This window comes from Halichoerus grypus, chromosome 1, assembly GCF_964656455.1.
Source record: "Halichoerus grypus chromosome 1, mHalGry1.hap1.1, whole genome shotgun sequence".
NCBI classification, from domain to species: domain Eukaryota; kingdom Metazoa; phylum Chordata; class Mammalia; order Carnivora; family Phocidae; genus Halichoerus; species Halichoerus grypus.
This window is the reverse complement of record NC_135712.1, coordinates 197,100,433-197,127,498: the sequence shown is the minus strand read 5'-3', so window position 1 is coordinate 197,127,498 and position 27,066 is coordinate 197,100,433. Positions and strand designations below refer to the sequence as shown.

Below are 27,066 nucleotides of genomic sequence, written 5' to 3'. Positions count from 1 at the left end.
TACTGAGGGCAAACCCGAGCAGATTACTTAGCCTGGCCCCTGGCAACGGTGGTGCAGTTCCGCCCAAGGCAAAGACATTTGAAGGTCACTCCAACAGGCCCCTCCCCCAGAAGATCAGCAAGAACATCCAGTCAAGACCAAGTTTACCGATCAGTCAATGAGAACTGCAGAACTCCAGCGCTAGGGGTATACAGCACATAGAATTCATGGCTTTATTTCCCATGATTCTTTAGTCTTTCAAAGTTAATTTTTAAAATTTTCTTTTTCTATTTTCTTTTTGAATTTTTCTTTTTCCCTTTTTCAACCAACATCTTATCAATTCCTTTTTTTTTTTTAAGAATTTATTTATTTATTTGACAGAGAGACACAGCGAGAGAAGGAACACAAGCAGGGGGAGTGGGAGAGGGAGAAGCAGGCTTCCCACAGAGCAGGGAGCCCGATGTGGGGCTCGATCCCAGGACACCGGGATCATGACCTGAGCTGAAGGGAGACACCCAATGACTGAGCCACCCAGGTGCCCCTTATCAATTCCTTTTTTAAAAATCTTTTTTAAATTCATTTCTAGAGTCATATTCTATCCCTTCATTGTAGTTAACCTTATTTTTTGTGTATATATATATATATATGTTTTTCTCTCTTTAAAATTTTGGGATACAATTTCTTCTAACAGACCAAAATATACTCTAAATCTCTAGTGTATGGCTTTGTTTTAGTCTCCCGCCTGATCACATTCTCTCCTTTTTTTTTTTTTTAATTTTTCTTCTTTCTTTCTTCAACCAACTTCTTACCAATTCCTTTTTTAAAGTCTTTTTAAATTTTCATCTTTACAGTCATATTCCATCCCTTCATCATATTTACCCTTATTTTTGTATATATATAAGTCTTTCTTTAAAATTTTGGGAGGCAGTTTCTTCTAACAGACCAAAATACACCCAAAATCTAGTGTGTGGCTCTGTTCTATTCACCAGCCTCATCATATTCTTTTTCTTTTTCCCCCTTTATTTCCCCCCTGGTTTTGGGGCCCTTCTGATCTGTTTAGTGTATTTTTTTCTGGGGTCATTGTTACCCTTTTAGCATTTTGTTCTCTCATTTATCTATTTCTCTCTGGACAAAATGACAAGATGGAAGAACTCCCCTGAAAAAAAAAGAGCAAGAGGCAGTACCATCTGCCAGGGACCTAATCAATACGGACATTAGTAAGATGTCGGAACTAGAGTTCAGAATGACGATTATAAAGATACTAGCTGGGCTTGAAAAAAGCATAGAAGATACTAGAGAATCCCTTTCTGGAGAAAGAAAAGAACTAAAATCTAATCAAGTCGAAATCAAAAAGGCTATTAATGAGGTGCAATCAAAAATGAAGACTCTAACTGCTAGGATAAATGAGGCAGAGGAGAGAATTAGTGATATAGAAGACCAAATGATGGAGAATAAAGAAGCTGAGAAAAAGAGAGATGAACAACTACTGGATCACGAGGGCAGAATTCGAGAGATAAGTGATACCATAAGACGAAACAATATTAGGATAATTGGGATCCCAGAAGAAGAGAGAGCGGGGCAGAAGGTATGTTAGAGCAAATTATAGCAGAGAACTTCCCAATTTGGGGAAGGAAACAGGCATCAAAATCCAGAAGGCACAGAGAATCCCCCTCAAAATCAATAAAAATAGGTCAACACCCCGACATCTAATAGTAAAACTTACGAGTCTCAGAGACAAAGAGAAAATCCTGAAAGCAGCTCAGGATAAGAGATCCATAACCTACAATGGTAGAAACATTAGATTGGCAACAGACCTATCCACAGAGATCTGGCAGGACAGAAAGGACTGGCATGATATATTCAGAGCACTAAATGAGAAAAATATGCAGCCAAGAATACTATAGCCAGGTAGGCTGTCACTGAAAATAGAGGGAGAGATAAAAAGCTTCCAGGACAAATACAAACTAAAAGAATTTGCAAACACCAGACCATCCCTACAAGAAATACTGAAAGGGGTCCTCTAAGCAAAGAGAGAGCCTAAAAGTAACATGGACCGGAAAGGAACAGAGACAATATACAGTAACAGTCACCTTACAGGCAATACACTAGCACTAAATTCATCTTCCAATAGTTACCCTGAATGTAAATGGGCTAAATGCCCCAATCAAAAGACACAGGGTATCAGATTGGATAAAAAAACAAGACCCATCAATATGCTGTCTTCAAGAGACTCGTTTTAGACCCAAAGACACCTCCAGATTGAAAGTGAGGGGTGGAAAATCATTTACCATGCTAATGGACACCAAAAGAAAGTTGGGGTGGCAATCCTTATATCAGACCAATTAGATTTTAAGCCAAAGACTATAATAAGAGATGAGGGAAGGACACTATATCCTACTTAAAGGGTCAATCTAACAATTATAAATATCTATGCCCCTAACATGGGAGCTGCCAATTATATAAGCCTATTAATAACAAAAGCAAAGAAACACATCAACAACAATACAATAATAGTGGGGGACTTTAACACCCCCCTCACTGAAATGGACAGATCATCTAAGCAAAAGATCAACAAGGAAAAAAGACTTTAAATGACACACTGGACCAAATGGACTTCACAGATATATTCAGAACATTTCATCCCAAAGCAACAGAATACACATTCTTCTCTAGTGCCCATGGAACATTCTCCAGAATACATCACATCCTAGGTCACAAATCAGATCTCAACCGGTACCAAAGGATTGGGATCATTCCCTGCATATTTTTTGACCACAATGCTTTGAAACTAGAACTCAATCACACGAGGAAAGTCGGAAAGAACTCAAATACATGGAGGCTAAAGAGCATCCTACTAAAGAATGAGTGGGTCAACCAGGAAATTAAAGAAGAATTTTAAAAATTCATGGAAACAAATGAAAATGAAAACACAACTGTTCAAAATCTTTGGGATGCAGCAAAGGCGGTCCTAAGAGGAAAGTATATAGCAATACAAGCCTTTCTCAAGAAACAAGAAAGGTCTCAAATACACAACCTAACCCTACACCTAAAGGAGCTGGAGAAAGAACAGCAAATAAAGCCTAAACCCAGCAGGAGAAGAGAAATAATAAAGATCAGAGCAGAAATCAATGAAATAGAAACCAAAAGAACAGTAGAACAGATCAATGAAACTAGAAGCAAGTTCTTGGAAAGAATTAATAAGATTGATAAAGCCCTGGCCAGACTTATCAAAAAGAAAAGAGAAAGGACCCAAATAAATAAAATCATGAATGAAAGAGGAGAGATCACAACCAACACCAAAGAAATACAAACAGTTATAAGAACATATTATGAGGAACTATATGCCAGCATATTAGACAATCTGGGAGAAATGGATGCATTCCTAGAGAAGTATAAACTACCAAAACTGAACCAGGAAGAAATAGAAACCCTGAACAGACCCATAACCAGCAAGGAAATTGAAGCAGTAATCAAAAATCTCCCAAGAAACAAGAGCCCTGGGCCAGGTGGCTTCCCAGGGGAATTCTACCAAACATTTAAAGAAGAATTAATACTTATTCTTCTGAAACTGTTCCAAAAAATAGAAATGGAAGGAAAACTTCCAAACTCATTTTATGAGGCCACCATTACCTTGATCCCAAAACCAGACAAAGACCCCATCAAAAAGGAGAATTACAGACCAATATCCCTGATGGACATGGATGCAAAAATTCTGACCAAAATACTAGCCAATAGGATCCAACAGTACATTAAAAGGATTATTCACCACGACCAAGTGGGATGTATTCCTGGGCTGCAAGGTTGGTTCAACATCCGCAAATCAATCAATGTGATACAATACATTAATAAAAGAAAGAACAAGAACCATAGGATCCTCTCAATAGATGCAGAAAAAGCATTTGACAAAGTGCAGCATCCTTTCTTTTTTTTTAATTTTATTTTATTATGTTATGTTAATCACCATACATCACATCATTAGTTTTTGATGTAGTGTTACATGATTCATTGTTTGCGTATAACACCCAGTTCTCCATTCAATACGTGAAGCATCCTTTCTTGATTAAAACTCTTCACATTCCAACTCATGTAAGGTGGCATCTCAGTGTGGTTTTGATTTGAATTTCCCTGATGGCTGATGATGATGAACATTTTTTCATGTGTCTGTTAGCCATTTGTATGTCTTCTTTGGAGAAGCGTCTGTTCATGTCTTCTGCCCATTTCTTGACTGGATTATTTGATTTTGGGTGTTGAGTTTGAGAAGTTCTTTATAGATCTTGGATACCAGCCCTTTATCTGTAGTGTCATTTGCAAATATCTTCTCCCATTCTGTGGGTTGCCTCTTTGTTTTGTTGACTGTTTCCTTTGCTGTGCAGAAGCTTTTATCTTGATGAAGTCCCAAAAGTTCATTTTTGCTTTTGTTTCATTAGCCTTTGGAGATGTATCTTGAAAGAAGTTGCTGTGGGCGATGTCAAAGAGGTTACTGCCTATGTTCTCCTCTAGGATTCAGTTAGAATGCCAAAAATTGACAAGGCAAGAAACAACAAATGTTGGAGAGGTTATGGAGAAAGGGGAACCCTCTTACACTGTTGGTGGGAATGCAAGTTGGTACAGCCACTTTGGAAAACAGTATGGAGGTTCCTCAAAAGATTAAAAATAGAGGGGCACTTGGGTGGCTCAGTCGTTAAGCATCTGCCTTCAGCTCAGGTCATGATCCCAGGGTCCTGGGATTGAGCCCTGCATCGGGCTCCCTGCTCAGCAGGGAGCCTGCTTCTCCCTCTGCCCCTCCCCCTGCTTGTGCGCACTCTTTCTGTTTCTCTCTCTCTCTCTCATATAAATAAATAAAATTTTTTTAAAAATTAAAAAAAAAAGATTAAAAATAGAGCCACCCTATGACCCAGCAATTGCACTACTGGGTATTTACCCCAAAGACACAGATGTTAGTGAAAAGAAGGGCCATATGCACCCCAATGTTCATAGCAGCAATGTCCGTAATAGCCAAACTGTGGAAAGAGCTGACATACCCTTCAACAGATGAATGGATAAAGAAGATGTGGTCCATATATATACAATGGAATATTACTTGGCCATCAGAAAGGATGAATACCCAACTTTTACATCAACATGGTTGGGACTGGAGGAGATGATGCTAAGTGAAATAAGTCAAGCAGAGAAAGTCAATTATCATATGGTTTCACTTATCTGTGGAACATAAAGAATAGCATGGAGGACATTAGGAGAAGGTACGGAAAAATGAAGGGGGGGAAATCAGAGAAGGAGAGAGTCTCCATGAGAGACTACGGACTCTGAGAAACAAACTGAGGGTTTTAGAGAGGAGAGGGGTGGAGGGATGGGTTAGCCTGGTGATGGATATTAAGGAGGGCGCTACTGCATGGAGCACTGGGTGTTATATGAAAACAATGAATCATGGATCACTACATCAAAACTAATGATGTATTGTATGGTGACAAACATAACATAATAAAATAAATTTTAAAAAATGGGCAGATGCCATGAACAGACATTTCTGCAAAGAAGACTTCCAAATGGCCAACAGACAAATGAAAAAGTGTTCAGCATCACTCAACATCAGGGAAATCCAAATCAAAACCTCAATGAGATACCACCGCACACCAGTCAGAATGCCTAAAATTAACAAGTCAGGAAATGAAAGATTTGGCGAGGATGCGGAGAAAGGGGAACCCTCCTACACTGTTGGTGGGAAGGCAAGCTGGTATAACCACTCTGGAAAACAGTATGGAGGTTCCTCAGAAAGTTGAAAATAGAGCTACCCTACAGCCCAGCAATTGCACTACTGGGTATTTACCCCAAAGATACAAATGTAGTGATCTGAAGGGGTACGTGCACCCCAATGTTTATAGCAGCAATGTCCACAATAGCCAAACTATGGGAAGAGCCAAGATGTCCATCGACAGATGAATGGATAAAGAAGATGTGGTATATATATATATATATATATATATGTATACACACATACATACATACACACACACACACACACACACACACACACACACACACAATGGAATATTATACAACCATCAAAAATGAAATCTTGGGGCGCCTGGGTAGCTCAGTCTTTAAGTGTCTGCCGTCGGCTCAGGTCATGATCCTGGCGTCCTAGGATCGAGCCCCGCATCGGGCTCCCTGCTCGGTGGGAAGCCTGCTTCTCCCTCTCCCACTCCCCCTGCTTATGTTCCCTCTCTCTCTGTCTCTCTCTCTGTCAAAAAATAAAAAAAAAATAAAAAGGAATGCAAAATATCTAATATTGTTAAAAAAAAAATCTTGTCATTTGCAAGATGGCTAGAGGGTATTATGCTAAGCAAAATAAGTCAATCAGAGAAAGACAAGTATCATATGATCTCACTGATATGAGGAATTTAAGAAACAAGACAGAAGATCATAGGGGAAGGGAGGAAAAAATGAAACAAGATGAAACCAGAGAGGGAGACAAACCATAAAAGACTCTTACTAATCTCAGGAAACAAACTGAGGGTTGCTGGAGTGGTGGGGGGTGGGAGGGATAGGGTGGCTGGGTGTTGGACATTGGGGAGGGTATGTGCTATGGTGAATGCTGTGAATTTTGTAAGACTGATGGATCACAGACCTGTACCTCTGAAACAAATAATACATTATATGTTAAAAAAAAAAAATAAGAAGATAGTAGGAAGGGAAAAATGAAGGGTGGGAAATCGGAGGGGAGGATGAACCATGAAAGACTATGGACTCTGAGAAACAAACTGAGGGTTTTAGAGGGGAGGGGTGGGGGGGGAGAGTTAGCCCAGTGATGGGTATTAAGGAGGGCATGTATTGCATGGATCACTGGGAGTTATATGCAAACAATGAATCATGGAACAGTACATCAAAAGCTAATGATGTAGGGCGCCTGAGTGGCTCAGATGATTAAGCATCTGCCTTTGGCTCAGGTCATGATCCCAGTGTTCTGGGATCAAGCCCCACATCGGGCTCCTGGCTCAGCAGGGAACCTGCTTCTCCCTCTGCCTCTCTCCCTGCTCATGCCCCCTCTCTCGCTCTTTGTGTGTGTGTGTCTCGAGTGAATAAATAAAATCTTCTAAAAATTTTTTTAAAAAACTAATGATGTAATGTATGGTGACTAACTATAAAATAAAATTTAAAAATAAATTAAAAAAAAAAAAAAGAAACTGGCTCTTACAGCTAGGTATGTGGTAGAGGGCATGGAGAGGACAGTGCCAAAGCACAAATCCAGTAGCAAGCACCTGTGACTTGGCTGGTATTTTGGGCTGGAGAGGCTTGGGTTTGAATCCAGACTTTGCCACCTTCTTGCTCTATGATCTTCAACACATCACTTTCTTTTTTTTTTTTTTAAAGATTTTATTTATTTATTTGACAGAGAGAGACACAGCGAGAGAGGGAACACAAGCAGGGGGAGTGGGAGAGGGAGAAGCAGGCTTCCCGCTGAGCAGGGAGCCCGATGCGGGGCTCGATCCCAGGACCCTGGGATCATGACCTGAACCGAAGGCAGACGCTTAACAACTGAGCCACCCAGGCGCCCCATCAACACATCACTTTCTTACACCAAACTTTAGTTGCCTCCATCAAGTACAAATAGCATTGTTCTAAAAAGGTTATCAGAATTAAGTGAGAACATATATGTAAAAGACTGCAGAACGCTTAACATATGGAGGGTGCTTAATAAAAGTTAGTTTCCTTCCCAGATGAGTGAATTTTTCTTTCTTTCTTTCCACAGCACTTATCCAGCCGGCAGAGTGTCCAGCAAAGCACATCCCAGGTAAGCAGCTTAAGTAGGCCTCCCAGTCTTTTCCCACAGCACTTTTAAGAGATCACAGCGTGGGGATGCAACAGGCAATGATAGCCATCACAGACATCTTGATCTTGTGATGCCTTTCATCTAAATAGCCCTGACCTCCGAGCAGATATGGCCAGTCTCCCCTCACTCCTCTGTGCAAATTTACATAAGCACAATTGAAATAACGTAGACTGGGAGACTAAAATGAATCTGTCTGGGATAAAGTAAAAGTGTCATTTAGAATGCTATCTATTACCATCTAACATTGTAAATCAAGTGCATCAGGGTGACAGCATCTCCAAGCAATAACTTTGAATTTAGAAGTTTATGGAGAATTTAGAAGTTTGTGACCTAGTGGAGATATTAAGTTCACTCATAAGTTGGAATTACCATTCCCATAGCTCCTTCACTCAGTTGACTTCTCCCAGCTGCATATTTGCCTGCCTCAAACCAAGCATATTGACACAGCGCTCCCCTACTAGCAGAGAAGACCCCTTCTGTCTCTCTTACATAATCCCCTTTGGTAGTATGAGGAGAATTCGTCATTTAGTTTTCATTTTATTTATGATCAATGTAGTGAATAATTAAAATAGGAATCACTGTTTCTTGCCTTCCTCATTAGGTAGATACAATGCGCCCACGTCATGGGGATACCTGTCGGATGCCAGTGCCACACCACTTCTTCCTCAGCCTGAAGAGTTTCACCTACAATACCATTGGGGAAGACACCGATGTCTTCTTTTCCTTATATGATATGAGAGAAGGCAAGCAGATCAGGTAAAAGTTACTAGAGGTTGTGGTGAAGTTGAGACTGTGTAAGGATGGTATTGCCTGGGTCATAAGCATCTCTGGCCTTCAGAGAAGATAGATGCACAGAGAAGGAAAAACAAGATAAAGTAACCTCTTACTTAGCTGGGAGTTTTGCCTCAAATCCCAGTGTACCTTGAAGTCACGTGTGGCCTCTTTTTTAACCTATGCCTATTTCTACATGGAAGTTCAAATCCCAGTCTTGGCTGTCACCACCTCAGGGAAAGAAAAGGATGCATCTATTCAGTACCAGAGAAAACGTGTAGGAGAAACACAGAACAAAGCAAATTCAGCAGAGAGGCTCGGCTCTAGAAAGCAGGAAGCCCTGGGCCTTGCCTTGCTGCATGTGGAAGAGAGGGTTCACAGGGAAATAGGAATAGGCTGTCCTATTGACACCTAATGGTGTCCTCCTATCTGAGAGCAGCCTCAGCCCTCAATGCCATTCCAGTCCTGCAAAGGGGAGAGCATCTTCTGGACAGAAGGGAAGGTTGGTCTTACTCCATCATTCCTTTTTGTCCTGGATTGGAAGAGAGGCCACAGAATGGGGCTGATATGCAGTAGACCATGTATCTTGGTAGAGCAATGAAGCCTTTAAGCATGAGCAACTGCAGCAGTGCTTCCTTCTTGAAAGGTGGGGAGGAGTCAAGGAGACACTCTAGGCTTCGCTTTCTCAAGGCCAGCAAGGCTCTGATGGGGTGAGATGATCATTGTAGCTAATTTTAGGGAGGCCAGACATTTCTCTGGTTGTCCTCCAGGTGGGGCAGAGAGAAAATAAATTTGGGGATACTTTTATATTGCTTGGAAACTTCCTGTATTCAGAGTGCTTTATGGTTTTTTGGGGTTTTTTTGTTTGTTTGTTTACTTAAAATTTGAAAACAACTGTTCCATTTTTTCCAATTGCATGTTATATGTAGGAAAATTTAAAATGGAAGTTATAACAGTACAAAAGAAAAGCCGTTAATTTGCATGCTCCACAGTACCTCTGATCTTGATACATCTTGCCCCGAAAATTAAAGCACCTTGCTTCACTTTGGCATAGAGCTAAAATGATACACTCATTGATGAGGGCATGTGGGTTTTCCTTGTCACGGCTGTCTCCCAGTATGTATGTCTCGAAAGGCTGTGGTAAAAGGCAGTTGTGGCAGGGATGGTAGCTACGGGTACTGGCTGTGTGGATGCAGATTCTGGCTGCTCCTATTTTTCTACTAGGCCAGAGGTTTGTAAACTTTATTACTTATTTTTGTATGTGGAAGAATCCTTTAGAGTAAGTTCAATAAATGAAACAGATAAAATAGAGCTACTTTACTGTTGGAGGGAAAAGGGAAAAATAGGAATCTCACTATTCCCCTTCCTCCACCCAGTACTGGGTGTAACCACTGAAAGTCCCTGGGTTGCAATTTGAAAACCAGAGTACCCTACTTTATCATCCTTGAGTGCTAGTGACTGTGTCTTTTCTTTCCGTGATCCCAGCACCTCACACAGTGCCTGAGCCCAGCAGAGACACCCCTGCTCTGGTTTGTAATCCATGCAGGATCATCAGTGTGTCAGTTGTTTTATCTTTGGGATTATTATTTATAATTGGGCCTCAAGAAACAATAAAACATTTTTAAAGAAGAAAGGTAAAAAAAATTTTTTTTTGTAGAGTTGCTGGAAATGTTTTGGTCATCTAAAAATCCCTAGATATTAGAGAACTATACCAGCTTCCCATTCACATAATAAACTTGTAAGGTCCTTAATTAAAAATACTATTTACTTTCTTCAGTTTTAAGAGTGAACTAATACGCAGAATTTTAGATCTAGGTTTAATTGATAAGTGTTCCTTCTTCTTTCCATTAGCATTTGTGTCGTTGTATAAGCCCTCAAAAATTTTAGTTCATTGAGCTGATGATACCAACTAAATATGCTTTCCTAATGATTAGGTATTAAACTGGTCATATATTACTGCCTTGAAGCAGTTATCAGAAATCATGAAAGGTTAGGGATGTATTACATTAGGTGCACAGTGTTGATACAGAGCAATCAGTTTACCAATCAAACAGTGCTAGTCTAGTGTTCAGTATTGCCAGGACACTCTCACCTCTGTGCCTGAGAACATGTGTGAGCAGAGGGAGCAGGCTAAAGAGAGGACCAGATGTTCCTGCACTCTGAGTCTCATTGCTGATCCACAGGCAAACCTAGAGAGGCTCCAGTGAATGACAAACTGCAAACCCGCATAGCACATCCTGATAGATGTTGACTGATGAGTATTAAACAATCTGCAGGAAGGAAGAAGCAGCAGCTGGTAGGGCCTTAGTAGCTGTAACTGTTTTTGTGACATTTTATCATTCTGTACAAAATCATAAATATTTAGCTTTGAAATCTAAATCTCTGATTAAGACCTCTCCCCTGAGCTTCAGAGTTTCATTTCCTTTTTCCTACCAGACATCTGCCCTTGGATGTCCCTCAGACATTTCTACCTCAGCATATCTAAACTCAAATCAGTTTCTTTCCTTACACATATACTTCCTTCTGTGCTCCTTAAATCAAGTGAAAAGCATTATCATTTGCTCAGAAATCCATGTCAGAAATTTTGGCATCCTCCTAGGTTCCTCTCTCTCTATCTCCTTCCCTTCTCAATTAATCACTGTATCTTATCAACTTCTGACTCCCAAATATCAATCATATCACTTCCCCTACCCATCCCTGTTTTCACCCCAGATTCTCCACATTTATTCCCAAATGCAGACTCCCTGAATCTACTGCCTTCCTACCCTGAGTTATTGTCCACAGCAGCACCACCCTTACCTCTTAAAAATGCAAACCGTTCACGTCAGCCCCCACTTAGCTAAAGCCCTTGTTACTTAGTGTGACATAAAAGGTCCAGCATGATATAATTTTATTTCTCTAACCTTATTTCCTGCATCTTGATGACTTAGTTGTCTTTCCCTAAACATGCCTTGCTCTTTCATGCCTCCCTATCCTTGCTGGCTTGGTAAACTCCTGTCCATTGAAACTCAGCTATATGAAACCTTCCTCAGTATTTATGAGTATAATCAGGCCCTGAAACTTCATTGTGCCCATGATAACACTCTGTATCTAGCTTTATTCCATTACTAGATATTAAATTGTAATCATACATTTGCATGTAGATTTCCCCCACTGGAATGGGAGCTTTCTTATGTGTCTTTGTACCATCCCCCCGCCCAGTGCTAAGCACAGGACTTTGGAGTTGGAGCATTAAATAAATATTTATTGAGTGAATGAATGAAGAAGTGATCAAATAACCATTCGGTCCTCTGTGAATCAAGGAGTTTGTATTTAATTGAGCAGTTTAGCAAATATTTACTAAGAATTTCTTGTGAGCCCCTGTAATAACTGCTTGGGATTTAGAGGTTAAAAAGGAATGTCCCTGACCCTGACAAGGTCTGAACAGAGCATTACAAGATTTCTAGAAGGTGTGAAACATGTTTTCCTGATTTTAAGTACCAAAGCTAAGTGGAAAAGTAAGATTAGGGTATATGTCTTACTGACATGAAGCAAGACTTTAAGCACAATAAGCTGTCAGGAAAAAACAAAAAATACAATCCTTTAGGCAAATTTTTATGGAGTTTTTTAAGCTAAAAAAATGAGTAGTCTTCTCTAAGTCATTGGTTGTTTTATATTTTTTTCTAATCAATTACATTTTAGACCTTGCTTTGTATTTAGGATTAAACTGTATAGTTTGGGAAAGAAATATAGTCAACTTTACCATGTAATATACACTGAGAGAGATGTCTTTTTCTGTCATGGTGAGCTAGATCAGTTGTCACCAAGGTTTTGTTTTCAATATTCAAAGAACTATTTTTTAAAAAGAAAAAAGAAGTCAGAGAAGAAGAGGATCATTGAAAGACTGAGAAGCCAGGCTCTTGGAGAAAGGGCTTTTGGAGAAAATGAAAGTAATTGAATTAAAGAATTAAATGAAAGTAATTAAATTAAAGTCTAGGGTCCAGACAGGGTACTGATTCATTTGTTCAAAGATATTTATTAAGCACCTACCAGCTATTGGGCTAGAACCTGGGCATACTGAGGTGAGCAAGAGAAATATCTGCTTGTCTTCCTGGAGCTTATGATCTAGAAGAGAGACCACCTCTCTCTACTAGAGAGATCACCAAACACATGATCATATGAATAAGTATGTAGTTTAAAAAGTGTGATAGGTGCTATAAAGGAAAATCATGCAGAGTGCTCTGAAACCTCATGCATATTGGAGTGAGGGGAGGCTCTTATGACATCCATGTTGAGGCTTAAAGTATGAGTAAACAGAAAGAGTGGATAATGTGACTTAGGCAGGAGAAGGACTAAATGCAGGGAAAAGCTTGGTATATTCAGAGAACTGAATGGCAGTCAGTGTTGCTGGAATGTTGCAAGTGAGAGAAGGAAAGGATATCTCAAGAGGGGATTGAAGAAATAGTCAGGGGCCACATTATATAGGGCCTTGTAGCCATGAAAGGATTTTGGATTTTATTGGCAATCAAGAAGAGAAGATACTCAAGCACAAAAAGTAGCAAAGGCAAAAGCATGAGTCAGACACTACAAAGATATCAATGTATTGAATTAGAAGGAAATTAGAAGAGGTTATGAGAGCTGGGAAAAGGTTTGTATTGACAGTAAACTCCAGGTCTTGGAACCTGTTTCTTACCCAATTGCTCACAGCCTCTTGAACAGAGAAAGAACTCAGTAAATGTCCAATCAGAAAATGTGTTAGAGACAGATTAAATAAGTCTAGGATAGCCCTGAAAACCCTGGACACTGACTTAGATTTGATGCACTAGATAACCCTTAATGAATCCTTGAGCAGGAGGATGACATGAATGACATGTTGAAGGTGGTGATTTGAGATTATCACAGGGGTAATATATAGGTTAAACTAGAAAATAGATGACATAAGTTAGAAGCTGTTGCAGACATGAAGTGATAAAGCCCCAGGATAAGGAGGCTAGTAATAAGATTAGAGAAGATAGGGCATCGTGCCCTTTAAGATTTGGACTGAGCCTCATCACCCCTATAACCTAATTTCCTATCCTTCCCCCATTGATCAGTCTAGTTTACAATAGCCTCCTTGCTATTCCCTGAAAATATAACACGTTTCTACTTTAGGGCCTTTCTTTGCATCTGCTATTTCCCTCAACGTCCTCATGGTTCTTGCATCCCCACCTTCCTCATGTTTTTACTCAAATATCACCCTTTCAGGCTTTTCCTGGCCACCCTATCTAGAATTGAAACCACCAGGGGTTCCTGGGTGGCTCCGTCAGTCAAGCATCTGCCTTCAGCTCAGGTCATAATCTCAGGGTCCTGGGATAGGGCTCCCACGTTGGGCTCCCTGCTCAGTGGGGAGTCTGCTTCTCCCTCTCCCTCTGCCCCCCCAGCTCATACTCTCTCTGTCTCTCTCTCTCTCTCAAAATAAATAAATAAAATCTTTAGAATTGAAACCATTATTACCACCATCTCCCACATACACATCCATATTCTCAGTATCACTTCTTTGCTTTATATTTTTTCTTAGGACCATCTAGCATACTAAATAGTTTACATATTTACCCTTTTTATTTTCTGTGTTCCATCACTGGACTGTAAGCACTACGAAAACAGAGATTTTTTTAATCGTATTCACCAGCAAATCCTCTGAACCTAATAGAGTATTGGCATATGGTAGGTACTCAATAATTATTTTTTGAAAGGATGAGTAGTCTCCTAAATGTAAACTTATTTCTCTTATCACTTTTTCTTTCTTTTTCTAAAACCTATAACTCAATAGGGTTTTTTGTTTTTTTTTTTACCTTGGAGACAAGGAGAATGGTGCTATAATTATTGAAGCCAGCTGAGTGAAGGAAATGATGAGTTCAATTTGGGCTATGTTGAGTTTGAAGTGATAGCCAAACAACCCACAGGTCATGAAGTGGGGGCATCTGGGATGCAGGTGAGATGTCACAGATGGAGATGAGAATTTTCATGGGAATAGTTTCTGTATGCAGAAACAAAGCTATCTGAAAAAGTGAGAACATGTGAGAAGAGCAAAGGGCAAAACACAGGGAATATTTCAGTCATTAAGAAAACATTTTATGTATACCTAACATGCACAATGTACTACTGCCAAGTAGTTTAGGAATTCATTTAAGGCTGGGAAAATAAATGCCAGTAAAAGAGAAGAAACAATTGAACACAGCTGGAAGCATCATAGTACTTGAATTAAAAAATATATTACAAAGCTACAGTAATCAGAACAGTATGGTACTGGCATAAAAACAGACATAATGACCAATGGAACAGAACAGAGAGCCCAGAAATAAACTTACACATATACCATCAACTCATCTTTGATTAAAAAAAGAAAAGAAAGACATCCTCCCATTTGCAACAATGTGGATGAGCTTGGAGGACATTATGTTTTGTGAGATAAGCCAGACATACAAGGACAAATATTACAGGATACCACTTATATGAGGACTCTAAAATAGTCAAACTCATAGGAGCAGAGAGTAAAATGGTAATTGTCAGAGCCTGAGTGGGGAGAGGAAAATGCAGAAATATTAGGTACAAAGTTCCAGTTACATCAGATAAGTTCTAGAGCTCTACTGTACAGCATAGTGTTTATGGTTAACAGTACTGTGTTGTATTCTTAAAAATTTGCAAGAGGGTAGATCATATGTGTGTTCTTATCTCACACTATAAGTAAGTAGTAATAATAATTACAGTGGGAGGAAACTTTTAGAGGTGATGCATATGTTTATGGCATAGATTGTGGTGATGGTTTCATGGGTATATACTTACCTACAAACTCATTCAGTGTATACATGAGATATATACAGCTTTTCATGTCAATCATACCTCAATAAAGTGATTTAAAAAAAAGAAATGTGGGGAGATGTGAATTTTCCTAGCAAGTATTACACCTAATAACAATTTAAGATTTACTAAATAAAACGTATATGTGTCACATAACCAGTATGACAAACGTTATGCAGATTTGCCTCAGTTACACTCTGAAACAGAATTTTCTAAGATAACCAGTGATATCATTACAGGAAAATAAAATTGTCTTTCTTCTGGAGGAAAAAAAAAAAAACAGAGGAGGAATTACCTTATTCCCTCTTTTTTAAATGACATTTATCACTTCTTACATTCTATGTAGTTTAGTCACTTATTGTGTTTATCACTTACTGTCTGTTTCCTCATTTTGTCTTTTTAAATAAAAGCTCCTCCTGGGCAGTGATGTTTTTATTTTGTTCACTGAGGTACCCAAGTGCCTGAAACAGTGCTTGCCACCTAGTAAGTGCTCAGTAAATATTTGTGAATAAATGAGTGTAACTATCCAGAATGTAGCAAAGAGAAATATGAAAGTAGTATTATGGGACATGGAGAACAGAATGAGAAGGGATAATAAACATCTAACTAGAATCACAGAAAAACAGAAAAGAATGAAAATATTCATCACTGATGAAAGACATGAAGACACAAATGAAAGATTTCGTTGCTTATTTGCTTTGCTGTCACAAGATTCTTCCTTAGGAGCAGTGCACTCTTTGACAGTTGTCAGAGGATGGAGAAGCCAAGGTTGTTAAATAGATCTTGTTCTCTTCCCCACCACCTCACTCTGTGGTAATGGTGAATTTCGAACATCCAAGTTGGGCCAAAATGCTTTGATCTTAACAGATATAGTATAAATTGGGGGAAGACATGAAGCTCACTGATGGTTTATGGTGTCTTGGTTAAAGAAGGTTTCACCACCACAACAACCAAAAAAAGACTTTTGAACTATTTGACTTTTAAAGCGCTGTTGCACACAGATACAATTAAAATTAAAATTTAAGAAAGTTGCTCACAAAGAAACCCTTAGATTCCCTAATCCAACATAGAGTCAGATGTGACCTTAAGTAAGGTCAAAGACTGCCATTGACAGAGCACATCATATTACCCTCATGGAAGAGCCATGGTACAGCTGTTCCTTTAGCTGCCTCCACATGCTGGCCCTTGTGGCGGCTGCCCAAACACTGCATGAACATTTGTCAGCATATGAATGCCTTCCTGTGCTCCTGAGTTTTGCTGAGTACCTCCTCCATGTTTACACACCAACTGTTAACAAACCAGGTCATTGGCAAGTAACCCCTCACCCCCAAATAATGAAAAATAAATGATTTACATTTTGAGTTTGGGATGCTAGAAAAAGAAAAACAAAGTAAACCTAAAGAAAGCAAAAGGAAGAAAATAATATAATAACAGAACTTAAAGGGTCAGTAAAATAAAAACTGATTATCTGAAAAAAGAAACTTTGAAAAAATAGACATACCTTCTTTGGAAAAATGCCTCTTTTTAGGTCCTCTGCCCATTTTTAAATTGGATTACTTTTTTTGGTGTTGAGTCCTGTCAGTTCTTCATATATTTTGAATACTAATCCCTTATCAGATATATCATTTGCAAATATCTTCTCCCATTCTGTAGGTTGTCTTTTTGTTTTGTTGATGGTTTCCTTTGCTGTACAAAAGCTTTTTGTTTTGGTGTAGTCCTAGTAGCTTAATTTGGTTTGGTTTCTCTTGCTTGAGGAGACATATCTAGAAAAATGTTTCTGTGGCTGATGTCAAAGAAAGTACTGCCTATGTTTTTTTCTAGTTTTATGGTTTGTTGGTATGCCACTGTTGTTGGGAATGCAAATTGATGTAGCAACTGTGGAAAATAGTATGGAGGTTCCCCAAAAAACTAAAAATACAATAACATATAACCCAGTAATTCCACTACTGGATATCTACCCAAAGAAAATGAAAACACTAATTTGAAAAGATATATGCATCCCTATGTTTATTGTAGCATTATTCACAATAGCCCACGTATGGAAACAACCCAAGTGTTCATCGATAGATGAATGGATAAAGAAGGTGTAGTATATTCAATGGAATATTACTCAGACATTAAAAAGAATGAGATCTTGCCATTTGCAAAAACATGGATGGACCTAGAGGATATAATACTAAGTGAAATAAGTCAGAGAAAGACAGATAACATATAATTTCACTCATATGTGGAATTTAAGAAACAAAACAAACAAAGAGACAAACAAAAAAAAAACTGACTCTTAAATGCAGAGAACAGACTAGTCGTTGCCAGAAGGGAGGTGGGTGGGGGGAGGGGTGAAACAGATAAAGGGGATGAAGAGTACACTTACCTTGATGAGCACTGAGAAATGTATAGAATTGTTAAATCATTGGATGGTATACCAAAACTAATACAACACTATGTTAATTATCCTCAATAAAACAAATTTTAATAGATATACCAATAGCAAGAGTAATCAAAAAGAAAGACACAGATGAGCTATAAATATTAAAAATTATATGGAACACATTTATTTAAATTGAGGTAAGGTTGAAATAGCGTAAAATTAACTATTTTAAAATAAACAGTTGAGTGGCATTTACTACATTCACAATGTTGTACAACCCATCACCTCTGTCTAGTTCCAAAACATTTTCATACCCCAAAAGGAAGCCCTGGATCTAATAAGCAGTTGTTCTTTATTTCCCTTCCCAACCTACTCCTGCTTATAGCCCCTGGCAGCCACCAATCTGCATTCCATCTTTATAGACTTATATATTCTAGATATTTCACATAAATGGAATCATATATATAATATGTGACCTTTTGCACTTGATTTACTTCACTTATCATGTTTTTAAGGTTCATTCATGTTGTAGCATGTATCATCAGTACTTCATTTCTTTATATGGCCAATTAATATTCCATTGTATGGTTATGCCACAAATTGTTTATTTGTTCATTCATTGTTGGATAGTTGCACTGTTTCTAACTTTTGGCTATAGTGAATAGTGCTACTGTGAACACGTGTATATATGTATTTGATTGCCTGCCTTCTATTCTTTTAGGTATGTATCTAGAAGTGGAACTGCTGGGCCATATAGTATTTCTATGTTTAGCTTTTGAGGAACTGCCAAACTATTTTTCACAGAGACCTAACCATTTTACATTCCTACCAGTGATGTGTGAGGGTTCCAATTTCTGCACATCCACATTAAATACTTGTTATTTTCTTTTTTTTTTTTTAATTCTAGCTATCCTACAGGGTGTGAATGTGAATTAGTACCTCATTGTGGTTTGATTTGCATTTTAATGGTAACTAATGATGTGAGCATCTTTTCATGTGTTTATTCACCATTTGTATATCTTCTTTGGAGAAATGTTATTCAAGTCCTTTACCTATTTTTAATAGATTATTTGTCCCTTTTTTAGAAATTTAAAAAATATATGTATTAACTGAATATTTTGTTTTGTTTTGTTTCCAGTTTTTATTTAAATTCCAATTAGTTAACATATAGTGTAATATTTAGTTCAGGAGTAGAATTTATTGATTTGTCACTTACGTACACCACCCAGTACTCATCACAACAGTGCCCTACTTAATGCCCATCACCCATTTAGCTCATCCCCCCACCCACCTCTCCTCCAGCAACCCTCAGTTTGTTCTCTATGATAAAGAGTCAAACTGAGGGTTGCTGGAGTGGAGGGGGGTGGGAGGGATAGGGTGGCTGGGTGATGGACATTGGGGAGGGTATGTGCTATGGTGAGCGCTGTGAATTGTGTAAGACTGATGAATCACAGACCTGTACCCCTGAAACAAATAATACATTATATGTTAATTTAAAAAGAGTCTGTTTTATGGTTTGCCTGTCTCTTTTTTTCCCCTCTATGTTCATCTGTTTTGTTAAATTCCACATATAAATGAAATCATATGGTATTTTTCTTTCTCTGACTGACTTATTCCCTTAGAATAATACACTCTAGCTCCATCCATGTCGTTGCAAATGGCAAGATTTCATTCTTTTTGATGGCTGAGTAATATTCCATTGTATAGATATATCATGACTTTTTTTTTTTTTCAACTTCTTTATCCATTTATCAGTTGATGGATATTTGGGCTCTTTCCATAATTTGGCTATTGTTGATAATGCTGCTATAAACAACTGAATTTTTTTTGGAATTTTCATTCCAATGTAGTTAACATACAGAGTTAACATTAGTTTCAGGTGTACAATATAGTGATTCAACAATATATCCCCTAGTGCTCATCATGACACATCCTTAATCCCCGTCACCTATTTCACCCATCCCCCCCACCCACCTCCCCTCTGGTAACCATCAGTTTTTCTCTATAGTTAAGAGTGTGTTTCTTGGTTTGCCTCTCTCTCTTTTTTTCCTTAGCTCATCTGTTTTGTTTCTTAAATTCCACATATGAGTGAAATCCTGTGATATTTGTCTTTCTCTAACTTATTTCACTTAGCGTTATACTGTCTAGCTCTATCCATGTTGATGCAAATGGCAAGATTTCATTCTTTTGTATGCCTGAATAATATTCTATTATATGTATATATACCACATCTTCTTTATCCATTCATCCATTGATGGACACTGGGCTACTTTCATAATTTGCTGTTGTAAATAATGCTGCAGTCAACATAGGGGGCTTATATCCCTTCAAATTAGTGTTTTCTTCTTCTTAGGACAAATACCCAGTAGTGCAATTACTGGATCATGGGGGTAATTCTATCTTTAACTTTTTGAGGAACCTCCATATTGTTTTCCACAGTGGCTGCACCAGTTTGCATTCCCACCAACAGTGTACAAGGGTTCCTTTTTCTCCACATCCTCACCAGCACTTGTCATTTCTTGAGCTTTTTATTTTAGCCATTCTGACAGGTGTGAGGTGATATCTCATTGTCGTTTTGATTTGCATTTCTCTGATGATGAGTGATGTTGAGCATCTTTTCACGTGTCTGTTGGCCATCTCTATGTCTTATTTGGAGAAATGTCTGTTCATGTCTTCTGCCCATTGTTCAATTGGATTATTTGGGTTTTGGGTGTTGAGTTGTGTAAGTTCTTTATATATTTTGAATACTAATTCTTTATCAGATATGTCATTTGCAAATACCTTCTCCCATTCCGTAGGTTGCCTTTTAGTTTTCTTGGTCATTTCCTTTGCTGTGCAGCAGCTTTTTATTTTGATGAAGTCCCAATAGTTATTTTTGCTTTTGTTTCCCTTGCCTTAAGAGACATATCTAGAAAGATGTTGTTATGGCTGATGTCAGAGAAGTCACTGCCTTGGCTCTCTTGTAGGATTTTTATGGTTTCAGGTATCATCACATTTAGGTCCTTAATCCATTTAGAGTTTATTTTTGTGTATGGTGTAAGAAAGTGATCCAGTTTCATTCTTTTGCATGTAGCTGTCCAATTTTCCTAACACCATTTGTTTAAAGAGACTGTCTTTTCCCCATTGCATATTTTTGCCTTCTTTGTTGAAGGTTAATTGACCATATAATTATGGGTTTATTTCTGGATTTTCTATTCAGTTCCATCGATCTGTGTGTCTATTTTTGTGCCAGTACCGTACTGTCTTGATCACTACAGCTTTGTAATATTACTGAAAGTCTGGAATTGTGATACCTCCAGTTTTGTTTTTCTTTTTCAAGATTACAGTTTGTCTTTTTGTTGAGTTGTAAGAGTTCTTTGTTTTTCCTGGATACTAGATATTTATCAGATATATGATTTGCAAATATGTTCTCCCATTCTGTAGGTTGTCTTTGCACTTTCTTGATAACATCCTTTTTATTTTTTTAGTTTTTAGTTTCAATGAAATCTACTTTATCTTTTTTTTTCTCATGTTGCTTATGCTTTTGGAGTCATAGAATACATTTTAAAAATTGTATACATATATTATGAACAACTTGATACCAATAAACTTGTGTTCACATATATGAGTGTTATTTTTGTAGTAACAGATATCTTAAAGCAGTCTAAATATCCGTAAGTAGAGAGATAACTAAATAAATAATAGCTTAACCTTTGAAAAGATTGAGGCAAAAAGAAGTGAGAGAGGAACTGAATTAGTTTTCAGTTGTTGCACAACATATTACAGCAAGTTCTATGAATTAAAAAAAAAATACCCATTTTTTAGTTCACAGTTATTTAGGTTAGAAGTCTGCAAAGACATGACTGGGCTCTCTGCTAAGGTTACCACAAAGCCAAAGTCAAGGTGTCAACTGGGCTGTGTTCTAGTCTGAAATCTCTAGGGGGAATATTGTTCTAAGCTCTTTGGGTGTTGTTGGTAGGATTGAGTTTCTTACCGTTGTAGGATTGAAGTTCCCATTTCCTTGCTGGCTTTCACCAGGGAGCTGCTCTCAGCAGCTAAAGGTCACCTGCTTTCCTTGCTACGTAGCCCTCTTCATCTTTTTTTTTTTTATGTTAAGTTAGTCACCATACATTACATCATTAGTTTTTGATGTAGTGTTCCATGATTCATTGTTTGCGTATAACACCCAGTGCTCCATGCAATACATGCCCTCCTTAATACCCATCACCAGGCTAACCCATCCCCTCAGGCCCCTCCCCTCTAAAACTCTGTTTGTTTCCCGGAGTCCATAGTCTCTCATGGTTTGTTTCCCCCTCTGATTTCCCCCCTTTCATTTTTCCCTTCCTTCTCCTAATGTCCTCCATGCTATTCCCTATGTTCCACAAATAAGTGAAACCATATGATAATTGACTTTCTCTGCTTGACTTATTTCACTTAGCATAATCTTCTCCAGTCCCATCCATGTTGATGCAAAAGTTGGGTATTCATCCTTTCTGATGGCTGAGTAATATTCCATTGTATATATATATATATATGGACCACATCTTTATCCATTCATCTGTTGAAGGGCATCTCGGCTCTTTACACAGTTTGGCTACTGTGGACATTGCTGCTATGAACATTGGGGTGCATATGGCCCTTCTTTTCACTACATCTGTGTCTTTGGGGTAAATACCCAGTAGTGCAATTGCTGGGTCATAGGGTAGCTCTATTTTTAATTTTTTGAGGAACCTCCATACTGTTTTCCAAAGTGGCTGTACCAACTTGCATTCCCACCAACAGTGTAAGAGGGTACCCCTTTCTCCACAACCTCTCCGACATTTGTTGTTTCTTGCTTTGTCAATTTTTGCCATTCTAACTGGCATAAGGTGGTATTTCAGTGTGGTTTTGATTTGAATTTCCCTGATGGCTAATGATGATGAACATTTTTTCATGTGTCTCTTAGCCATTTGTATGACTTCTTTGGAGAAGTGTCTGTTTATGTCGTCTGCTCACTTTTTGACTTGATTATTCATAGCCCCCTTCATCTTTAGGTTATCAGCAATGCAATGAATCCTTTCCACGCTTTGAATCTCTGACTTTGTTTTCTGCAAGTAGCAGAAGAAAATTCTGCACTTTTAAAAGACTCATGGCACTGGGTCATACTCACCCAGACACTCTCCCTATCTTACGTTCAATTGTGCCATATAACATAACCTAATCATTGGAGTAAATGCCACCATATTTACAGTCACAGGGATTATGAAACACCAGGACTGGGGAGGAAATTTGGGAAACCATATTAGAATTTCCCAACAGCAGGCCCAACAGCAGGGATTATCTCTACATAAGCACATTCTATATATTAAAAAATTAATGAAATATTGTTCAGTGAAAACAGCAAGTTTACAATTGTATGTTTAGTATATATTTGTTGGGATAAACTACATATGTCTATGTATATGATGTTTATTATAATCTTCAGTAATTTTTTAAAAGACTAAAATTTCTAAAAAGAATTCTTGAACTGACAGACATTTAAAGTTTTGGTAGTGATACTTTCTTAAATTGGCTGGCAACTTAAGAGAGACAATTATAGCAAGTTATAACAAATATTGGCTTTGCTATATGAGTAGATAAATAGACTACAATGTTTCATTTATACTTCTCCCCTTCTTCAAATGGCCAGCTTCAGATGTCAGTGTGGAACAAACATCTGCTTTGATGTTGAGTGATAATGAGGTAATAGAAGAACAAAGCCTATAAAAGGCCAGAATTTAAAATGTCCTTTGTATTTTTTCCTTAATATCATGGATTCCCCTATAAAATGAATACATTGCCTAAGTTAAATTTTTTTTCTGTATACACATCTATTAAGATTGTGAACCATTATCATAATCTATTTAATAATCACCACATAATTATCTCCTCAAAATAGTACAAATAATTTTCTTTTAGAATAGAATTTGTGTTATGGTTTGTAGTTGGTTCTGTATAGATTCACTTATTCTATTATGTGAATTTCCTTTTTCACACAAGGAGTATTATGGTGTAACTTATTTTCTATGTACCTCTGGTGTGCCTGTTAATATGCCGGGTTCTCTTGCTGGCTCTTTACCAATTTAGCGAAATGCTCTAAAGTCTCAGGGTACCAATGATTGATTTCATCACTCAACTGGCTTTCCCTAAGGAGTCTTCTTTATGCCAGGTTTTTCTGCTAGGCCTTGGGAACACAGAGTTGCCCTCAAAAACTTAATCTTTCTTGATTATCACATGAAAACACTTATGTTAGCTATCTTCTCATGGCTGCTGTGCAAAGCAAGCTAAAATGCTTCATTTCTTATTCTCCTGGAGTTTATTCAGCATTCAAAATACCCTTGTGTAGAATTAACTTTTTCTTGAAAATCAGCTGCTTCTGTGGTTGAAGTACAGAACTCTCCTTGAGAGTCCAGCATTCTACCCAAATGAGATAATTTGCCTCTGTGAAAATCTCAGGTGCTCTAGAGAGGAATTTTCTTTTAAAGTGATGTTTGAGAATTTTGTTTATTAACAGTTTTGCTTCCCTCTGCAAAAAAAAAGTCATGTCTTACAATGCAACTGGATCTTATTGGCAGGAGCTCAGGCAGCCAGTGAGGGACCTGCAGTTCAATCTTGGTCCTTCCACTTAGGTCCCTATGGTGTGGTCTAGCCTGTCTTAACTTGGTCTGGGACATAGCCTCCAGCTCACTACCCAACATTCCCCCCAAGGATTTTCTGTGAGTCCCAGCAGGAATAAGAGGAGCTAGTACCCTGGCTCAGGTGACTGTCAACATCACTTTCCTTTTCTACTCTGTTCTCTAGTCTGTCATTGTCAATATGCATATCTTCCTTGGAAATTACAGAGATTTATGGAAATTAAAAATGAGCTCACTCTCATAAAAGAAAGCCAGGGATCAGGATGCCTGGGTGGCTCAGTCGGTTAAGCATCTGCCTTCGGCTCAGGTCATGATCCCAGGGTCCTAGGATCGAGTCCCGCATTGGGCTCCCTGCTCAGCCTGCCTCTGCCTCTGCCTCTGCCTGCCATTCCCCATGCTTGTGCTCTCTCTCTCTGACAAATAAATAAATAAATTTAAAAAAGAAGGAAAGAAAGCCAGGGACCTGTGTAGTATGGATGGAAAAACCCACACACAAATATTTAAGTGAATCTGTATATAATCCAATTATCTTTTAAGTTTTTTCATTAATATGTTTTCTTACATAGCACAAAACTGAAAATACAGAATGAATGCAAATATGGTTTAAACCTAAATACATTGCATTCCAGTGGCCAAGCCAACCCAACATGCTTTCATATGTATGCCCAAGGCATCAGGTCTTGCTCAGAAACATTAAAGTTAAAATCTGTTAATGGATAGGCAAAGTGAAGGTTTCACTTTAGATATGTACCTTGGTCTATGGTTAAACCTATGTCTTTTTTCATCTAAGAATAAGATCAGAAGTTACCAGTGGTTATTATGCTCTGAGTCGAGATGTCAGACTAGAGAAAAATTTTAATACAGTGTCCTATAGAGTTTAGTTGAAAACAGTGAAAGAAATGGTCATGTTCTTTAAGATCTTTGTTTAGAAGAAATTTGCCTTCTGCTCTGTCTAGACCATAATGCACAGTGCAACGTAGAAGAGAATGACTAATGGCTTCTGACCTAAGTTCAAAAAAAATCCTCTGCTTGGAGAGGCTTGTAGAGAATTAAGGGCTATCAGGGGTAGAAGTTATAGTAGATTGGTATAGTCATTTATTTATGAATCAGACATCTATTTTGCACTTCCTGTGTACTTCCACTATTACAGTCTCTAGAGATATGGCAGTGAATAGAACATACAAAAATTCCTGCTCTCATGAAGCTTACATTCTGGTGGTGAGAGTCAGTCAATAAATATAATAAATAAATAAAGTGTATAGTATATTTGGAGGGATAAATGTTATCGAATATAAAAAGTAAACTATAAGGGAGAATTTGCCGTCTTGAATAAAGTAGTCAGCATAGGCCTTACTGAGAATGTGAATATACCATGGGGCTGTCTTCCAGGGGGAAAGACCTCTTGTCTACCATCCTCACATCAGTGGATCTCAAAATGACTTCCAGGGGCACGTGGGTGGCTCAGTTGGTTGAGCATCTGCCTTTGGCTTAGGTCATGATCTCAGGGTCCTGGGATCAAGTCCCATCAGGGTTTGTGCTCAGCAGGGGGTCTGCTTCTCCTTCTCCCTCTGCCTCCTCCCTGCCTCCCGGCTCATGTTTATGCTCTGTCTCTCTCTCTCTTCCAAATAAATAAATAAAATCTTTAAAGAAGAGAAAGTTCTCTTATTTAAAAAAAAAAAAAAAAGACTTCCAAACTAATAAGGTGGAACCAAGGGATAAAATTGTAGTTAGCTTCCTCACCCTTGGTCATTTAAGGATAAATAAGTAAACTGGATGGATGGATGAATGGATGGATAGATAGATAGATAGATAAGAAATGAGGGCGGGTTGGATTTGGGCTGTCTTTTAAAGGTAGAACTGTGCTGGTTTCATTTCTGGTATGGTGAAGTGAGCTCCTAACTGGCTAGCCCTCCCACAGTTACCTATTAACACTGGCTAAAAACCAAAAAACAATCACCTTAAGGTTCTGCAGAATGAACAAAGCAAGCAGATATTGGAGGGGAGTAAAAACTTAGAGAAAGGAACCAACACATGGTGAATTTCCTGCTTTTATAGCTTTGGTCTGAGAGAACATCCTGGGGTAGCTAAAACTCCAACAGAAACCCTGCCATATTTTTAGCCTGAGGAACCAAGAGATGGAGCCTGGGGCAAGCATGACCACTGCAGGAGTCTTGGAGAGGAGAGAGTAGGAGATGGACAACCCCAAATTCTATATATGAACTCTGCCCATGTCAGCAGGTGATCCCTGAAACACAAATAGGCAAGGCAAACTCAAGGCAGCTAGCAACTTAAGGCTAAAAGAAAACTGAGATTTGACCTCCATCAATCACAGGAGAAATATTACACATTAAGTCTAATCAAGTTAATTCCTATTAAAATAAAAATACTAACTAACCCTCTAAAGAAGACTATAAAAGAATCAAGCATCTCCATAGCATAACAATTACAATGTCCAAGGTACAGTCCAAAATTTTGGGACATACAAAGAACCAGGAAAATGTAACCCATTCTCAGGCGAAACAGAAGCCAATCCTGAGATAACTCAGATGTTGGAATTATCAGACAGGGCTTTTAAAGCAGCTGTTATAACATGTTCAATGAGGGAATAAATGGTAAAAATCTCAACACAAAAATACAAAATACTTTTTTAAATAACCAAATGGAAATTTTAG

General features: G+C 38.3%; 1 protein-coding gene across 5 annotated transcripts in view; it reads left to right on the top strand.

Annotated features, from left to right (window-relative positions):
• DOCK3 (dedicator of cytokinesis 3) overlaps positions 1-27,066 on the top strand; it is a 589,066-nt gene that overhangs the window by 421,049 nt on the left and 140,951 nt on the right. For all 5 annotated transcript variants that reach the window (XM_078077688.1, XM_078077697.1, XM_078077693.1 and 2 more), the window contains exons 8-9: positions 7,727-7,768; positions 8,409-8,563. In XM_078077688.1, the coding sequence (XP_077933814.1) occupies positions 7,727-7,768; positions 8,409-8,563 (197 nt within the window). The remainder of the gene's footprint in view (positions 1-7,726; positions 7,769-8,408; positions 8,564-27,066) is intronic.